The 16,608-nt window shown below is 39.7% G+C and overlaps 1 protein-coding gene across 1 annotated transcript; it reads left to right on the forward strand.

The window, feature by feature from the left end:
- The first annotated feature begins 8,524 nt into the window (after positions 1 to 8,524).
- On the forward strand, positions 8,525 to 16,402 carry abhd17aa (abhydrolase domain containing 17A, depalmitoylase a). The gene is made up of 6 exons (XM_079243474.1): positions 8,525 to 8,675; positions 9,383 to 9,468; positions 10,660 to 11,140; positions 11,317 to 11,511; positions 12,010 to 12,189; positions 13,198 to 16,402. Exons 3-6 carry the CDS (start codon positions 10,674 to 10,676, stop codon positions 13,421 to 13,423), a joined length of 1,068 nt encoding a protein of 355 aa, XP_079099600.1. The 5' UTR covers positions 8,525 to 8,675; positions 9,383 to 9,468; positions 10,660 to 10,673; the 3' UTR covers positions 13,424 to 16,402.
- The last annotated feature ends 206 nt before the right edge of the window (positions 16,403 to 16,608 follow it).

The raw sequence follows: 16,608 nt of genomic DNA on the forward strand, positions 1-16,608 counted from the left end.
TACAACAAGGCATTACTGTGTCAAGCCTTATTCCTATTATTGTGGCAATAATTCTTCCCTTAAGTGGCTGTTTGTCATTTTAGAAATGTTTTTATCATAGTAAATGATCTTTCTTCTACAGATCAATGTCCTAAAATCCTGTCAAATCTAGAGGGTATTTATATGGTAATGCATGGTAACCTCTGCATACACCTTTGACACCGCTGTGCTGTCAGGTTGTGAGTGAAAAAGACAAGAAGAAGACAAAGTTAGTGAAACCGAAGGAATGATGAAATAAGATGAATAGAGAAGGCAGCAACAAGAGAGATGAGATCTGAAAGAAAGGATAGAGGAGAAGATCCAGAAACCTAAAGGAAAAGAGATATTCCCCTGAGTAAGTACCATAGGTAATTAAAATAGGATGGACAGAGCTGGAGTCTCGCCAAAAAGAGCTTCAGCGCTTTAGACTTCTTTCCCAATAAGGCCTTCTGCCTAAAGCCAAATTGCTGCTAGTGACAGACAGAAACAGAGTAATCTGGGAATGCAGGGAGTTTTCAGCTCACAGATAATAGGCATGTACATAAAGTGGGGTAAACAGCTGAAAAATGTACTTACCAAACACTGGCAATTTGGACTACAAAACATGTACTTCTAGTGGTGCAACAATACACAGAAACCACCAGTCTGACATTGCACACAGACACACACGCATCACACACAAAAATGTCTATGGTGTTGTACAGAGCTGCAGTAAGGGCACACGTTACTAACCAGAGTTTGACTGCAGTAAGCACATATACATTCACTGCACAGCTCTGAGCTGGAGGCGAGCACATGAGTATGCAGTGCACACACTCAGACACACACTATGAGCACAGAGTCAGTCGCACGCACACCCCAGAGTGTGCAATGGCAATGAAGAAACAACCCAATTACAAAACAGTAGCATCTATGAATACTAGCTTTTATGCAATGCCTTTTTTAAATTTTTTTTTTTTATCACTAAGTGTTAATGGTGCACTTAGCACTGTGCAGGTAGACCACGACAACTGTCCCTACAGGGAGCTGCTTCAGCTCATATTCACGACAAAGAATAATCTTATTGCCCTAAATCTGGCTCTCTTTTCTGAAAATACATTGTGATTCCAGCAAGGACTATTGATTTAATTACATGTTTGGTTTGCCTGCCTTTTGTGTTTTACTGACCACAACCGATCATCTACTTATCTTTTCACGTTAACAAGCTAAATAGGCTGCGCTTTTGTCTCCATGTGGCATTCATTACCACATATTCACGGCTTTTCTAATGCTGATATAGAAAGTGGCTGAAAGGTAGCTCATATTCTCGTTATGCTCTTTGTGTGCCGTGATCACCAGTAAGGGCAAATATAGCTCTTTTTGCAGTAGCCTGCTAAGAGGATCATAGCTCACAATAGGTGGCATATGCACAACAGCTATCAAAATGCCAGACAACCTGCTTGCAGACTGACATGCGCGTGATGTATGCATGCACAAACACACACTCCTGCAGCGTACACACCCGCGCACAGTCGCAGCACCTCCCCAGAGAGCCTTCTCTCCTCCTTGCAGGTATAATTGTGTTTCTGCTATGCTTTGCTCTCTCCTTTCAGTTGTGACTGGGCCCCAGATGAAAAGCCACAATTAAAAGGGGAAAAGTTGTGTTTGTTGTGGAAGATGGATGGCTGTCGGAGGTGACAAGAAGGCAAGAAACAGATTAGCCACAGCAAACCTTCATCAGACTATAAAATCATCACGAGAAGCTGAGAGACAAAGGACTCAGATGCCTTTATCTTCCCCATAGAAAAGTCTTCCAAATCCCTTTGGTTAAGCTGCCATAACTAAAGCCTGCTTTTGGCAAGGTGCTCAGTAAACGTGTTGTACAACAGAAGAAGTAAAATTAGAGGAGATAGACCAAGCTCCCGGGAAATACATGCAACCCATTCATTTTGTGCAAAGAAGTAAAAAGTCAAGCAACTTAGCAGTGGCACTTGAGAAAAGGTTACTTGGTTATTTGCTTATCTTGTTTGTGTGTGATGCATGTGGGTGAGTGCTTTTGTGAACACATAAAATGGATGGTCATTTCCTCACTGTGCAATTTTAGGATGAAAATGAGATAACGCAGATTGCAAGAGGTCTGAGTTGAAGCAGCTGCGAAATCACTTGCAACTAAATTGCCAGGCAGTTAAACCGAGCGGTTACATGCAGAGATAGGCTCATTGTGGGGGAAAACTTTTTATGACCCTCACATACAATACAACACACCCACGTGCACAGCACATCTACATAAAAGGCACCTTGAGCATTTAAACACTCACGCAGAATGCAAACATCTAGTTGACCACTGGAGCCTCAGAGGTGTTGTAAAGGAATACACTGGACATAGCAAATTGGAAAATCATGTGCAGGGACCACACACGTTGCACTGGGATTCTTTACAAAGAAGGAAAAAAGCTACAGCACAGCAAGGAATTTGCAAGTCGGGGTGTCATAAAACTGAAGATGTATGGCTGCTGTAAAGTGTTAGAGAAAGTTTTATATTGGGAAAAAAAGCTGCAAGGGATTATTAGTGTACAAGTGGTCAAAGCAGGAACCTAATCCATATGCTGCAGCTTCCACATTTGCCACCTGATAATCATTTATCTTGTGGTTTAAGTTTGCCACAGGTAAAGACTCTCAGGTTGTGTGGAACCTTTTTTATCTGGTTAATCTGCTTTTCAAATATCTGGAGGGACTTTGTTGGAAATGGTCAGTTTAGGCTCCCGCAAGCCTCTTACATCTGCACACAAAAGGTTTGCAGAAATGAGTTTATATCAAACCATTAGTTTCTGACAAGTAAAAAAAAAAACAAAAAAACATGCCTCCATAAATTGTGACCCTCTGGCACCCTTAATCCTCCAAAATGGCTCCCTGAGGTCCTTGCTCCAACAACCCTGCAGGGATATGTGACCTTGCAGATGCCCAACCTCTTCAATACTCCTCATTTCATTGCCTTCAAGGTCTGTGGGCTTCAACACCCTTCTGATTTGTTGATTTAGCTCTGATGAATCCTGCCAAACCTTCCCCTCAGACAATCATTGCATACTATGTGGAACTCAAGCCTCACAGCATCCTGTGTCCAGATGCTTTTAAGGAAAATAAGCATCTCCTCAAATCTCTGGATGCTGCTTTGTGTTCTGATCAGATTAGTTAGTGATCTTGTTTTCATATGGCACACAGAGAGAAGGTTAGTTAAGACAGGTGGCAGTGCATATTTGAAGTACTTTAGAGTTCATGTAAAAACTGTAGGAGCTTATGATGATGTTTTGTTTCATAGGCAATACAGTGTCTCATCTGTATGTTCTGACTTGATGAAAAAAACAGATCGCAGTAAATTTGAGTTAAACAGAGAAAAAATATCTTTTACTAATTTTTTCTCAACCAAGTAGTTGTATTTCCTGTAACATTGCTTCAGAGTTGGCAATAAAAGAAAGAAGTCAATCCAATTAGTAAACTACTGGTTTAGTGACAACTCACACCCACACAGTGTGAGAATCCTGAGTGTTTGTTCCGTTTCATGTTCCGGGGGCAAAGATGCACCATTTGTTACCCAATGTTTGATGTACTCTGGCAATAGGAACAGTGAACTTGTTAGGTAACCTTCCAACATCTCCCCTTTGTTTCGTCTGACTTTATTTAACACAGAGACAAGGTCTCACATTATCATTCTACACATTCATAGAGACGCGCCCCAAGGAGCCCCAACACCCTAATCTATTGTTGATTTACTCTCTGGGTCGGCTGCATTTCACTACAACCCAATCAAATTCTTTTCTGTGCCTGAGATGCCCTGTTTACAGTTTAGCATATGTGATTGAATAGGGTCCTGTGTGATCAATACGGTTCATTAAACGTCCATGTGGGCATTTCTCTTGCCCTGAGACAATCAGACTGCTTTTAGCTGCAGGTCGCTCTGCTTCATAAGTTCAAGCGGATCCAACTTTTTTAAATGATGATTAATTTTATAATATAGCTCCTGAACCCTAACCTTTGCTTTGCCTTTTTCCTAAACATAGATAGATAGTTCTATTTGTTTTTCTTTAGTAAGTGCTGTAGGCGTTGGAAGGCTTGGGTATAACTGTATGTTTGGGTGATTGCCGGACTTCCAAAGGCAGGCTGAAGTAAATAGTGCTTGCACCTGTTGTTCCCTGTGGTTGCTGTGTGGTGGGGTTAGCACCTGCTCACATGGCTGCTGTGTGGCTGTCTGTGTGGGCAACAGGGAAACCATTCACACCCGCTCAGATGGCTGTCTGCAGCCTATCTAGCTTAACGCCCGAGAACTCAGCGCTTTCTGCATCATTATTTCATTCTCTCAACTTTCTTTACCAGTTATAATACTGTCAATGTCCCCGATTGCCATTTGTCCAATTTTATTCTTCATATCTACAAATATGTCTATCTTTATTTCTGCCCCTCATCTCTTCCTTCTTCTGTTCCATTTATTTAATGGTTTTTTTTTTTGCCTTTCAACTCACAGAGTAACGCAAACATAAACCGCAGCAGCTGGGAGCTGTTATGGTCCTTCTGTGGAACTTGATAGCTGTTAGTATGAAAGACAAAGTTGTTAACAGCGGATTGCATAGAGCATAACCACTAAATCACTTTAGTTAGAGCTGAGTGAAAGCATTTAACTTAGAAGATGTATATATGTGTGTGTGTTAATGTGGGGTTATGAGGATTTTAGGTGACAAGTTATTGTAATGGTATGAAATACGTTGTGGACAAAGGACATATCTCCATCACTTTAGCTTTATTTGAACTTTTCTTTCGTTTACCTTTTGCATTTATAGTACCAGTTCTGCTCCTTTGCAGCGAGTTAGTATAATTGTTTGACTTTAATGGCTTTTAAATCATCACATGTGACATTTTCTGTTAACAGAAAGCCTTAAGCATATTTTATAAGATGTCATCAAACTCCACAGGGGAACAATAAAACAGAGGAATTGAAGATATGAAGCCTAACTTGGAGCATGACCCATGATCCCTATAAACTGATCCCAATCAGAATGGTAATCAGGCTTTGTGTTCATACCTACTGTCCAGTTTTACAATTTGCTCTATTCTGCTGAGACATCCCCAAATCATATTGAAAGAAAAAAGCATTGTGAAGGGCAATGCAACATGTGAAAGAACAATGATGTGTAACAAAGACATGCACATGATATGCAAATAAAACCTCAAACTTGCAGCAGACACAAAGACCAGCTCGAGCCCACAAAGGTCCAGACGGTGCCAAACACACATATATGGACTAAGCCTGAACTAAAAAAAAAAAAAAAATGCAGCATCGCGTTTGGTTGCACTAATAAAATTGCGCACATTCACCTGATCACCCCCATCCACCCCTCCTCATCTCTTTCAATCCCACCATTTGGCACACTCACCGCACCAGATGTCCAGGTATGGGAGGATAAAGCAGGTGCCAGTAAGTAAGTCGTCCTCTTTTTGGAGAGAAGGAATGACAGATACGACAGCTCTCTGTATCCAAAACCTCTCTGGAATAATGCTCCTCAGCCGCACCTCACCTGTCTCTTCCCTACGGTTCCGGCGCGTCGCCGAAGCATCACCGCTTATCGAGCGCGTCTAAAACGCCCAGTCAACTGCAAAACGCTTTCTTTTTTTCTGATTTCTCACGCGCTTCTGGAGAGGAAGAGTCCGTGGCTTGAATGTGTAAACAGAGACCTAATAAACCTGTCTGTAATCCATATCCAGTTTTCTTTTCCGACAGCCCTACTCAGAACCTTGGAAAATCCCAGATCCCGCAATTGCGGGCAATGTGGAGCTTTCTGTGAGGGGGGACCGGACAATTTTCTGGTCGAGCTATGGCTTTGAATTCACAAGTCAGCTAAATTTTATCCCCTTTTTAAATTTACAGTAGCGAGGTGAAATGTCCAACGCAGAGCAGGCACAGTGACAACAGGGGCCCATAACTCACACCCCTTGAAACACAGTCCTGCAGTGGATCAATGATGAATGGGGATCTCTCTCTCTCTCACTCTCTCTCTCTCTCTCCCCTTCTCTCTCTCTCTCTCCATCACATACGCACACATACACACATTTTATGCGAAGGAAAGTGAAGTAAAAGACCAAAAAGGGCCAAAACCATCGCTGCAAAGGGGAATAATTGTAATGACATAATTAACAGGCATTGTTTTGCTGTAAATAAGTAAGTCTGCATAAATGACCCAGAAATCATCACAAATATAATAACAAGAATAATGTATTCGTGGTTAAAACAAAAGATGCTGATATTCTCTGAGCACGAAGAAATACACCAGAGCTGTCTTTTTTCTTTGTTTTTTTTCAATCTAAAGAAATGATCAAATACTGAACAGTACTGAAAAGAAAGTGGCTAGAAAATAGAGCATTACAAGCCACATAGCCACAGGAGATTAAACTTGCATGCATCCTGTACACTACAGATACTGTATAACTACAAAGGCAAAAAAAAAATGCTTGACTGTAGAAAAAAGGGACTCATGTATTACAAGAAGACTGTTGTAATTTGGCAATAAATGTTCAGGTGTTTATTTTTCTTCTTAAATCTGCAAATGTCAGTATAAATTTCAGGAGTTAACTCTGCTTTTTTTCATCATGTCACACCTTTAATCAGGCATTGTTGATCAAAAGCTTGTATGTATCCTACACAACAACACAAGTTTGGTTATACCTTGTCACATTTGCATTAATACTGTCACCAAAGCATAAAAAAAAAAAAAAAAAAAAAAAAAAAAAAAAAAAAAAAAAGAAAAATGGAAAACACAGCATGTCATATATTGCAATATTTTACAAGATGCTTTAAAAAATGGTTAGATTTTATTATTAAGTATAATAAAATAAAATAAAATAAAATAAATAAATAAATAAATGAATAAATTCACAAAACTGCTGACATTTCAGAAGATGTACAACAAAACATTAAATGCAACAATTTTAAAAATGAGAAGCCGGCTCACTCACACAAAATCAAATTAAGAATTTTTCTGCAACGTTTCGTTTTGTTGTTCAGGGTAAATGCTTGATTAGTTTGCTTTTTATTGTTTTGAAATTTTGTTAAATAACCCTTTTCTTTTGCTAGCTAGCTGGCATGTTTTCTACTTTAGGGGCTACTGTGCACATTGATACGACAGTCTGTATCCCAGCCACCCTTATAGATATATATGCATGCACTCACACAGACATGACTGGATCAATGCAGTCAATATGGTAGAAAAGACAAAACTCTTGAGCTTCACTGTTTCTAAGTCCTACATACCAGATTGGAGTGCTGTGGGGAGTAGACTGATGATCAGTCAGAGTACAAAGTAAGCAGTGGATCGATACTTCATGTCTGGGAGCTTATGAGAACAGATGACAGATAACTTTGGTTGCTATAAAGTTAAAATCTTTTATTTAAATTATCTTGAGTTTCTAAAATTTGATTAACTAATTTAGCCAACTGCCAAAAATGCAGTTCTTATGTTAGTAAAGACAAAGGGTGCCCAAGCCCGGTCCTCAAGATCTACTATCCTGTAACTTTTATATGCATCCCTTCTCCAAAACACATGTATCTGAATCAAATTGCTGAATTTACTTATCCACATGTCATTTAACTCAGAGGCCAGGTAACAAGCCAATCATTTGATTCAGGTGTTTTGGAGAAGTGTCACATCTAAAAGTTGCAGGATAGCAGATCTTAAGGACCAGACTTGGGCACCTTTAGTATAGCCATTTTTTAAAAATAAATAATATAATCAATAAAAAAATAAAAAAGATTTTCCTGCTTCATAAGATTTTGAGTGCAGGATTTTTATTTATTCGACATGTACTGTGGATAGTTGGAATAGGTAATAATCATCAAGCATATTTCTTGACCCCAATATACCATCAAAATAACTTCTGTGTGCCTTTATGTTTAACAATACAAGTCTCTGATAGTCTGCTGAGGGAACAGAATCATTCTTGTCCTCAAAAGATATTCCCTTATTTTGAATTTCGCTGAAAAAAAAACTGACAGACTTGTCAGAGAAGGATAAAAATCCACTCAGATGTCAAACATGGTCTAGTCACTTTTATTCACATTATTTTTATAAGTCAGTCAGTGTCACTGTTATCCAGGAAGAGTGCACTCATCAGTATATTTATGTTTTTATTTCAGAAAAAGTTATTGATTAGCTGTGACCAAACTATTATTTAGAGATCATTCCCTTTAAAAGTCTAAAAGTCCAAAAGGCCACAATGTTGACAAAATGCCTCGTCAGCATGTAAAAGGAGACGTCCTACTCAGGATTTAAGCATTCATGCTTTTCATAACCGTGGTCAATGAATTAAGTAATTTATTATTTTAAAACGCCCTTAAAACTTTTAGTTTTAAAGCATTAAATGTGATGTTATTATAACAGAGAACATTTTCTATCCACATTTTAAGAAGCTTTACAAGGGCTCTTACGTCACTTCCGGATGAAGTCGCACAGTAGTAAAAAAAAAAAAAAAAAAAAATCTGGTAGCCATGAATTTCAGCTAGCTTGCCACCGACAACTGCCTGGTACACTTGAGTACAACCATCCATGTCAAGACACAAGAGGGATTTTCTGACTCTTGAGCTGCTTCTGTGTACAAATAGGGGCACACCATCCTGCCTACTAGCCTTCTGTGAATCGGTAAGTAGGTCACTTTCAGGCTACTGTGCTAGCGCGCTAACAGCCGCCGCTAGCAGGTTTCCTCGCTAGCGATATTGATCATAATTTGACTGGCAGCTGGATCTAACTCACAATGGCCGATGTGCAGTAACAACAGTAAAGTGTCGCCCATTTCAGTTTACAGTTGCAGCCTTGGTTTTTCAATATCTTGCACTAATTTTATATATCATATCACCGGCTAACGCCAGAGCTTAATATGGTTATAATACGTGTAGCATTAGCATGTCAGGCGCTCTGTCTGTTGAGGGTGTGTTGTAAATATCATCATTGTCTCCATTTGTTCAAGACATCTTTAAAGAGGAAAAAAAAAAAGATATGTGCAGATGAAGTTATTCAATATCACATAATTAGTTTTTTCTTTTGTTGTCTGCATTCATACTGCAGAGCCTGAATATTGATGTCAGTAACAATTGACCATTAGATCCATAAAATCAGGTTGCAGTTTGTCATTGTTTCAGCGCGATCTCTTTTTCAGTTAAAATGCCTGAAAACTATCCGCATTTTCACCCAGTTTCTGTTTAATTTTATCTATGGGTTTGTTTTTTTTTTTTTTTTGTTTTTTTTTTTTTTTTTAAAGTTTAGGCTGTTCGTGTCTCTGTGACTAATACTTAGTGCCTGAATGCTTGACAACAAATACTTTTAATGTCTTCCCGTTACATTTCATCAAGATCCAGCTGGCTCAGTGACGAGACTGAAGAATCTTGGCATCCTGGTGTGCCAGTTTACATCAAGACCAAAGGATTTCTAAATCCAGGTATAGCTATAATAATTAATAGCGTGGCTATGTAGAGTTAACTCAGAGAGCTTCAGGTTTTGTTTTCTCTCCATTTTGTTTGTTAGAGACAGTCACTGATTGCTGAAGTTTTACTAACTTGTGGGCTTGTTCTATTTGTAAGTTTTATATGTTTATATGATACATCAGTTAACTTATTTATATAGTGCTTTTTTCTTTTCAGACAACGTGTATTGCGTTGCTCTCTCTCCTATAAACCAGGCTATACTGTAGCAGTGGGAACATTCTTGTATCGCCTGCAATAGATTAACTTTGAACTGATCAAATTTTATACTACTATTACTTAAAAGTCTTCTATCATTTAGAATTTTAACGGTGTTTGTAATTAAATTACATGTAGAAAGCAAGCAAGCGCAGTATATAACACATTCACCACTTTGCCAGATGCAAGCAGAGTGCACACATTTTATATACTAACATCTACTCATATTTGGTCTAGAACTGATTGACATTCTTTAGGGAGGTTTTATTACTCAGAGCTGGTGAATAAGTTGTGGTGAAGCTTGATTTAATAATATAGGCATTCTTTTTCCAAATGCCTTTTATCTTCTCACTCCCCTATGCTATTGAAATACAGTCAAACTCACTCATATGTAAGTCGAATAGAATATAATAGAATAGAAACCGGCACAGAGCTGCTTTTCCTTGCAAGAACCATAGCTTTACATTTCAGTTTGTGTTTTAATTGCTTCTTTATTCTCCATTTTCCTCGTCTTTCTTTTTCACCCTTCCCCTCTCATAACAGACCTGATTGGGTTCTGTCTGACCTACTGATTGACTTATTTAGGATGAATATTGTCCAATAACAATCACTGGCTAATTGATGCACTTTTAATCCTAGCTTAGTCTTTATTAACTGTGAAACATGTTATTCAGTTTCTTGAGGGATCAGTTAAACATGTGAACCATCAAATCTAGCCATATCTCATTTGATGAAGAACAAGTATTTGGTATTTTCTATGTAATGAAGCGCCACTGGTTGTCTTTGCTTGATCTAAGTGAGAAAATAATTTGTAGGGCAAGTAGATTGATCAAGAAGTAATAATGTGATGGAAATAAAAATGAAGAGAAGCATTATTTGGAATTTAAAGGATTTGTTTCTCAGGTGTATTCTGTTGTTTCTACAATTAAATTACTCTCTCATTTGTCCAGATTTGTACCAGAAGATGAACGGTCTCTCCGTACGAGAGCTATGCTGCCTCTTTTGCTGCCCCCCTTGTCCCAGCCGCATTGCAGCCAAGCTGGCTTTCCTCCCTCCAGAGCCCACCTATGCTTTACTCCCTGACCCAGATCCTGGTTCCGGCACTACAACTGTGTCTGCAGCCAACTCTGGGACTGCTCCCCCTTCTCTTGGAGCCCCAGGACTGCGTTCGCGGCTTGGTACTAGTAGTGGAGGTGACCGAGGAGGAGGAGGAGGTGGTGGTGGTGGTGGCGGCGGCGGCGGCGGGGCAGGCAGCAGTGGCGGCAGCAGCAGCAATACTGGGGGTGAAGGAAGGTGGAAGTTGCATCTCACAGAGAGAGCGGAGTTCCAGTATTCGCAGAGAGAGCTGGATGTGACGGATGTGTTCTTGACCAGGTCTAGCCGAGGGAACAGGGTTGGATGCATGTACATCCGCTGTGCCCCTAATGCTAGGTGAGACACACACCAACTACTGAGCATCCTTAAATTAAGAGTCTTTGGATGCAAACACACCTTTTCTTTTTGTTTGTTGTTTGAAATCCATGGTCTGCCGTTGCTGTTTGATCCTTTCATGTTTAGTCCTTGTGTCTAACTTCTTTCTGCTTTTTCTGTCCTTCTATGTTGCTCAGGTTTACAGTGTTGTTTTCCCATGGTAATGCAGTGGACCTGGGCCAGATGAGCAGCTTCTACATTGGTTTAGGCACACGCATCAACTGCAACATTTTCTCCTACGATTACTCAGGCTACGGTGTTAGCACTGGCAAGCCCTCTGAGAAGAATCTTTATGCTGACATTGATGCTGCCTGGCATGCCCTGCGCTCCCGGTAAGGAGGCACAAACTAACTGACTAAACCCGAAGGCTTTGACGTAAACAGCCAAAATACTTGTGAAAATGTTTTTGTTTATACAACCCTGACTGCTGTAGCCTTTTCTGACCAACCATTTCAAACACTGCCTCTTGTTTCTTTGTTTTAGTTTATTGAACAGGAACATTCACATCAGCATTGATCAGAGAAAAATATGCATTGCACCAGACTTCAGCTGTCTGAGCTACAATCTTCTTCAGAAAGATGGATGACAGTCTTTTGCATATGTGTTCAGTGTGAAATGCTGTAAAGTTATGAGATTATTTCTCCGTTTATAGTCTTCCAACTTGAATCATTTTCCACTAATGTGACAGTTTTTACTTTATGTACCAACACACCCAGTTGGTAACAGCTGACCAAGTTAACTTGCATATAAAACATCGATCTAGTATAAGATCCCTTTGTGTTTTTTTAGTTATTTTTTTATTCTTAAGCTTCTCAATGTTTGTGTTTCAGGTATGGCATCAGCCCTGAGAATATTATCCTGTATGGACAAAGCATCGGCACGGTTCCCACAGTAGACTTAGCATCACGGTTTGAGTGTGCTGCTGTGGTTCTTCACTCTCCTCTCACCTCTGGCATGAGAGTCGCCTTCCCCGACACTAAGAAAACATACTGCTTTGATGCCTTCCCAAAGTAAGTTTTCTGAGACAATTCACAAAAAAACCCCATCATAGTTTCTTGAATCTTTTCAGTTTAAAAAATCACAAACACCTCTGTTTTGACAAAACATGCCACACAAAAAGAAACTGAAAATCATTATAAACTCATTCTGCCTTATATTTCGTGTTCAATTACATTAAAAACAATGCATGAAATTATGAAATGTTGAAAAAATGATGTGTTCAATTTGAATATAAAGTCAGAAGCATTCAGTGTGTAGCACTAGAAAGCTTGCGTAATGGTAAAAACACTTATTAGGTCTGGTTGAATAGTCAGCCTTGCTGAGGAACATTAGTAACTGAGTGAAATGACCTGGAAGAATGTTAAGTATCTGTGACGATAATAGCTGGTTGAATTGTGTCAATGCTAAGGATGGAAGCTTCTGTCCCTTCCTTTATTTCCTCCTTTCATCTGGGAAACTTTGGGACATCCTCAGTAAAAAGGAGATACTTATGTCTTACAATTGCTTGTGGCAACAACAGTCAAAGCGGATTTTGAAATATGACACCAGCCAGTAACAGTAATGTACATGGGTCTTTTTTTCTTTCTCTCCTTTGTTTAAAATGTATTTTGTACTTTATGTAATGATACTGAAATCATAAAATGTATTTTTTTGTGCTGCAGATCCACCATCAGTTTAGTTTTAGAGTGGTTGGATTATTAGTGCAGTGCGGGCATCTTGCTCCAAGTCGTAAAGAATTTCTCCCACCACCTCTTCTTGACCCCATGTTTTCCAGCAAGCAGTAGTGCATAGGCAAAGACGGAGAGAGGGTAAATAAGCAGCGTTCAGTGGATTTTACTAGGACAGGAAATGCGCATATTTTATGGCTTCCTTGCTTAAATGATTAAAATATCCTCAATTTTCAGTGAAAAAAAAAAAAAATCTGGTTTACATAATGACACAAAATGCTTGATTTGTTATTTATTTTGACAAGGAAATCAAATTTGATCCTTATATCTGACTCCTAAAACCTTTTGCAGCATCGAGAAGGTGTCGAAGATCCCGTCTCCAGTGCTCATCATTCACGGTACGGAGGATGAGGTGATCGACTTCTCTCACGGCCTCGCCCTGTTTGAGCGCTGTCCCAAGGCCGTGGAGCCCCTCTGGGTGGAGGGAGCTGGTCACAACGATATTGAGCTTTACAGTCAGTACTTGGAGAGGCTACGGCGCTTCATCAACCAGGACCTGGCTGCACAGCATGCCTGAGAAACAAAACAGCCTCTCTGTCTTTGTATGAATGTGTGTATGCGTGCATATATATTGAGTGCATGTGTGTGAACGAGAGCGATGGCATGTTTGCAAAGTATGCGTGTGAAGTAGACCTTAAAGGGATTTGTAAATTTTGGTCACATCTGTGTGTCTTTGAAGCAGCACACCTACAGGTTAAAACCCAACCAATCTATGTTCTGGTTCCTCTTTTTTAAAGGTCGGAACATTTTTAACATCATTAGCTAATGTCATTAGTTAATAATTAATCTGTACAGTGTTCGCTAAAACACAACATTCAAGAGCAGAGATGTGGAAGTGTCCAGATTGCAGTATTTAAGATGGAAACATCATGAATTGCAGCTTTAAAATGTGTTAATTTACTTGATTAAATTGGGAAATAACAACTAGTTTTGTTTAAAAAGGCACACAAATGTTGATTTATTGTATGACGTGCGGATGAATGCTTGTACCATGATGTGAGTGTTGCGTATAATCATATCCCCGTGGACCTGTGACACCTGAATAACGTGTGCTTGTGAGTATGTGTGGTTGAGTGCTGATAGAAATGAAGGACATTCAGATGACTTGGACAGCTGCAAGGAGGAGGCTAATGGAGACTTATCAATATTATGTTTGTTTTTATACTTAGTTTTTTTTTTTTTTTGTGTGTATGTATGAAGAATACCTCCACAGCTTTACCAGTTCTCTTTCCATTGGACAAACACTGGTTAAGCATGTGCTCCCTCCTCCTACACTCCTTGTTTACCTTTTAATGGACACTCATCTGACTGCCAGGGCATTTCCCAAGTTCAGCTAACACTAACCTAGTCCTCTGTGTGGTTGGGAGGGGGTGTGTGTATGTGTGTGTGTGGGGGGGTGTCCATCTGCAGTCCTTTTGTGTCAATTCCAGTAGAGATGCAAGGACTAGTCTGAAATGACTTGCATGGCTGTTAGGTGTCTAATATGTTGTTCCTTTATTTTTGGCTCTGAAAAGGTCATAATGACCCGCTTCCATGTTTTGTCCTGGCTGTATCCTTTAACTCTACACAGAATTGCAGAAACATTTCAAAAGGAATCAATTACATTTCACACATTGAGAACATGTGGTTCCTAGGCATTACACCGATGGTTATAGAAGTGCAGGCCTGCTCTGTACTTTTCACGCCTCATTGGACTGCTTAACTCGAAACAGAAAGTTGTTTCGAGTTTCACGTTACTAGTGGATAAAGTTAAAGGTTTGACAGTGCACAAGAATAAGATGGATCAAATGAAAAGAATTTGACTTATTTGTGATGTAAATCGGCTTATTTACATTGCTGAGAGTTAACCACTTTGTTGCAAACACTCCAGGAAGTGTCTACACCCTGACAAGAAATAGCACAGCTCACGACAACCCATAAAATCATGTCTTAGACACGGTGTGAAAGCTAGAACAACTTGTATATCTTTTTACTTTTTCATTGAGCCAGTTTAGCCCTCCCTGTTCTACCAGTGTTTGCATTTAGCTGGAATCGACAGGTTAGTGCTTTCACTGTCATTTGAGAGAGGCATCAGTCTTCTCATCCAACCCTTAGCAGGAAACAAAGTAAGTGCGTTTGCAAAATGCCAACCGATACCTTCAAGATGAAGTGCAGTTGTTGAGGATATTGTGAAGTATCTTATTCTTGTGGACAGAACCTTTTGGAGCTTGATGGTTTAGGTTTATAGGGGGGCTCCAGGTGTGTGAGGAGACAAAGTAGCTGCTTGGAGGATTATGTCCACTTCATTCTAAAATGTCATGGATTATCAGAATTATACTGATTAACATCTAATCTTGTCTTGTTCTAGTAGCACTCATCCCCATGGTAACGCAGCCTCCTGTTCAGTCACCTGTGGCACCTTTTTTTTTTAAAATTTTTTTTTTAAAGTTTTGTTTTCAAGTGTTCATCTTGATGTAATTAATCCTGATGTGTTTGGTGTAAAGTGGGGGCCATGGATTGTTTCAGAACCATGCTTGTTGTTGATGTTACATGATTCAGATCCGGTGCCAGGATGGAACGTCATGCCTACTTGCTCTGTTTTGACCTCTGTGGCCCTAAACGTACAAGAGCTCTCTTATGGGTGGCAGCACTCTTCAATGTCTGACACAAGCCATATTTGAGCCTCTCACTGTTGGTGTGGTGCAGGTTCCACCACACACCTCCAAACACAACATACATATGTGCACACTCACACATTCATTTATAAATATATATATATCTGATCAAGCATGACAAAAGCAGGTCTTAAGTTCAGCACTATTGTACAAAGCATCCAAAATGTAATAAGGGTATAAAATGAAAGTCTTTGTGTCTTTTTCATCATTATTGACGGTGTTCTACAGGCCAGCTTCAAGGATGCAAGTTTCCTCTGTGGATGAATACCAACAGGTCCTGCACATACACCAGATGCAGTGGTTGCTGTACAGCAGGCCCTCAGTGTCAGTGGTAGTGTTTGTGTTATGTCAAAGGGATCATTTACTAACTAGCACTGATCTGATTACTCCATTTTGGGAGTGCAAGTGAGTCTTCGTGAAGCAGTGAAGAGGGTCCTGAACAGCACTCCTTGCCATCACCTTGAACAGGGATTATCTGCATTCTCATCCTGTGCTTTTTGTCTGATATTTAAATCATGGAAATCTGTTATGTTCGTAAACCAGGGATCTGAGCCGTCATGAGGATTCAAAAGAGCAAAGAGCCTCTCTCTGGAAGGAAAAGCAGTCCTCAGTTTTTCCCGGACTAATTGGGGTATCAGGGAGACCTCCAGTTCCACATTTTAGTCATGGGGTTAGAGAAACAGTGGACACTTAATATTTGATCAGTACACCACTATGGTTAAAGTATCTTGTATCCTCTGGCCTTGAATGTTTATTGACGGGGTTGGGTGGGGAGGGGGGGTTGAGCAGTTAAAAAAAAAAAACTGTATGCATGTCTGTTGTGTTTTGCAGAGCAAATGAGGGGATGGAACATTATCTATTGTGTATTCTATGTGAGGGTAAAGCTGAATTCATGGCATTGAAACATTGAAGCGCTTTTAAGAAAAAAAAAACAAAACAGGACAATTGTTTTTTTTTTTTATTGCTGATACTAACTGATGTATTGTTGAGTTTTGTGCTAGAGTTTGAGTGGGGCAGTTGGTGGGGTGGGTGGGTAGTCTAAACATTA

Source organism: Telmatherina bonti, assembly GCF_933228915.1.
Source record: "Telmatherina bonti genome assembly, chromosome: 7".
In the NCBI taxonomy this organism is placed as follows: domain Eukaryota; kingdom Metazoa; phylum Chordata; class Actinopteri; order Atheriniformes; family Telmatherinidae; genus Telmatherina; species Telmatherina bonti.

What these genes read in the sequence shown, in the direction of transcription:
- abhd17aa (XM_079243474.1), top strand. Translation starts at nt 10,674, where the DNA reads ATGAACGGTCTCTCCGTACGAGAGCTATGCTGCCTCTTTTGCTGCCCC. An exon ending in CGCTGTGCCCCTAATGCTAG is followed by an intron (nt 11,141 to 11,316) that starts GTGAGACACACA and finishes TATGTTGCTCAG; the next exon opens with GTTTACAGTGTTGTTTTCCC. An exon ending in TGGCATGCCCTGCGCTCCCG is followed by an intron (nt 11,512 to 12,009) that starts GTAAGGAGGCAC and finishes TTTGTGTTTCAG; the next exon opens with GTATGGCATCAGCCCTGAGA.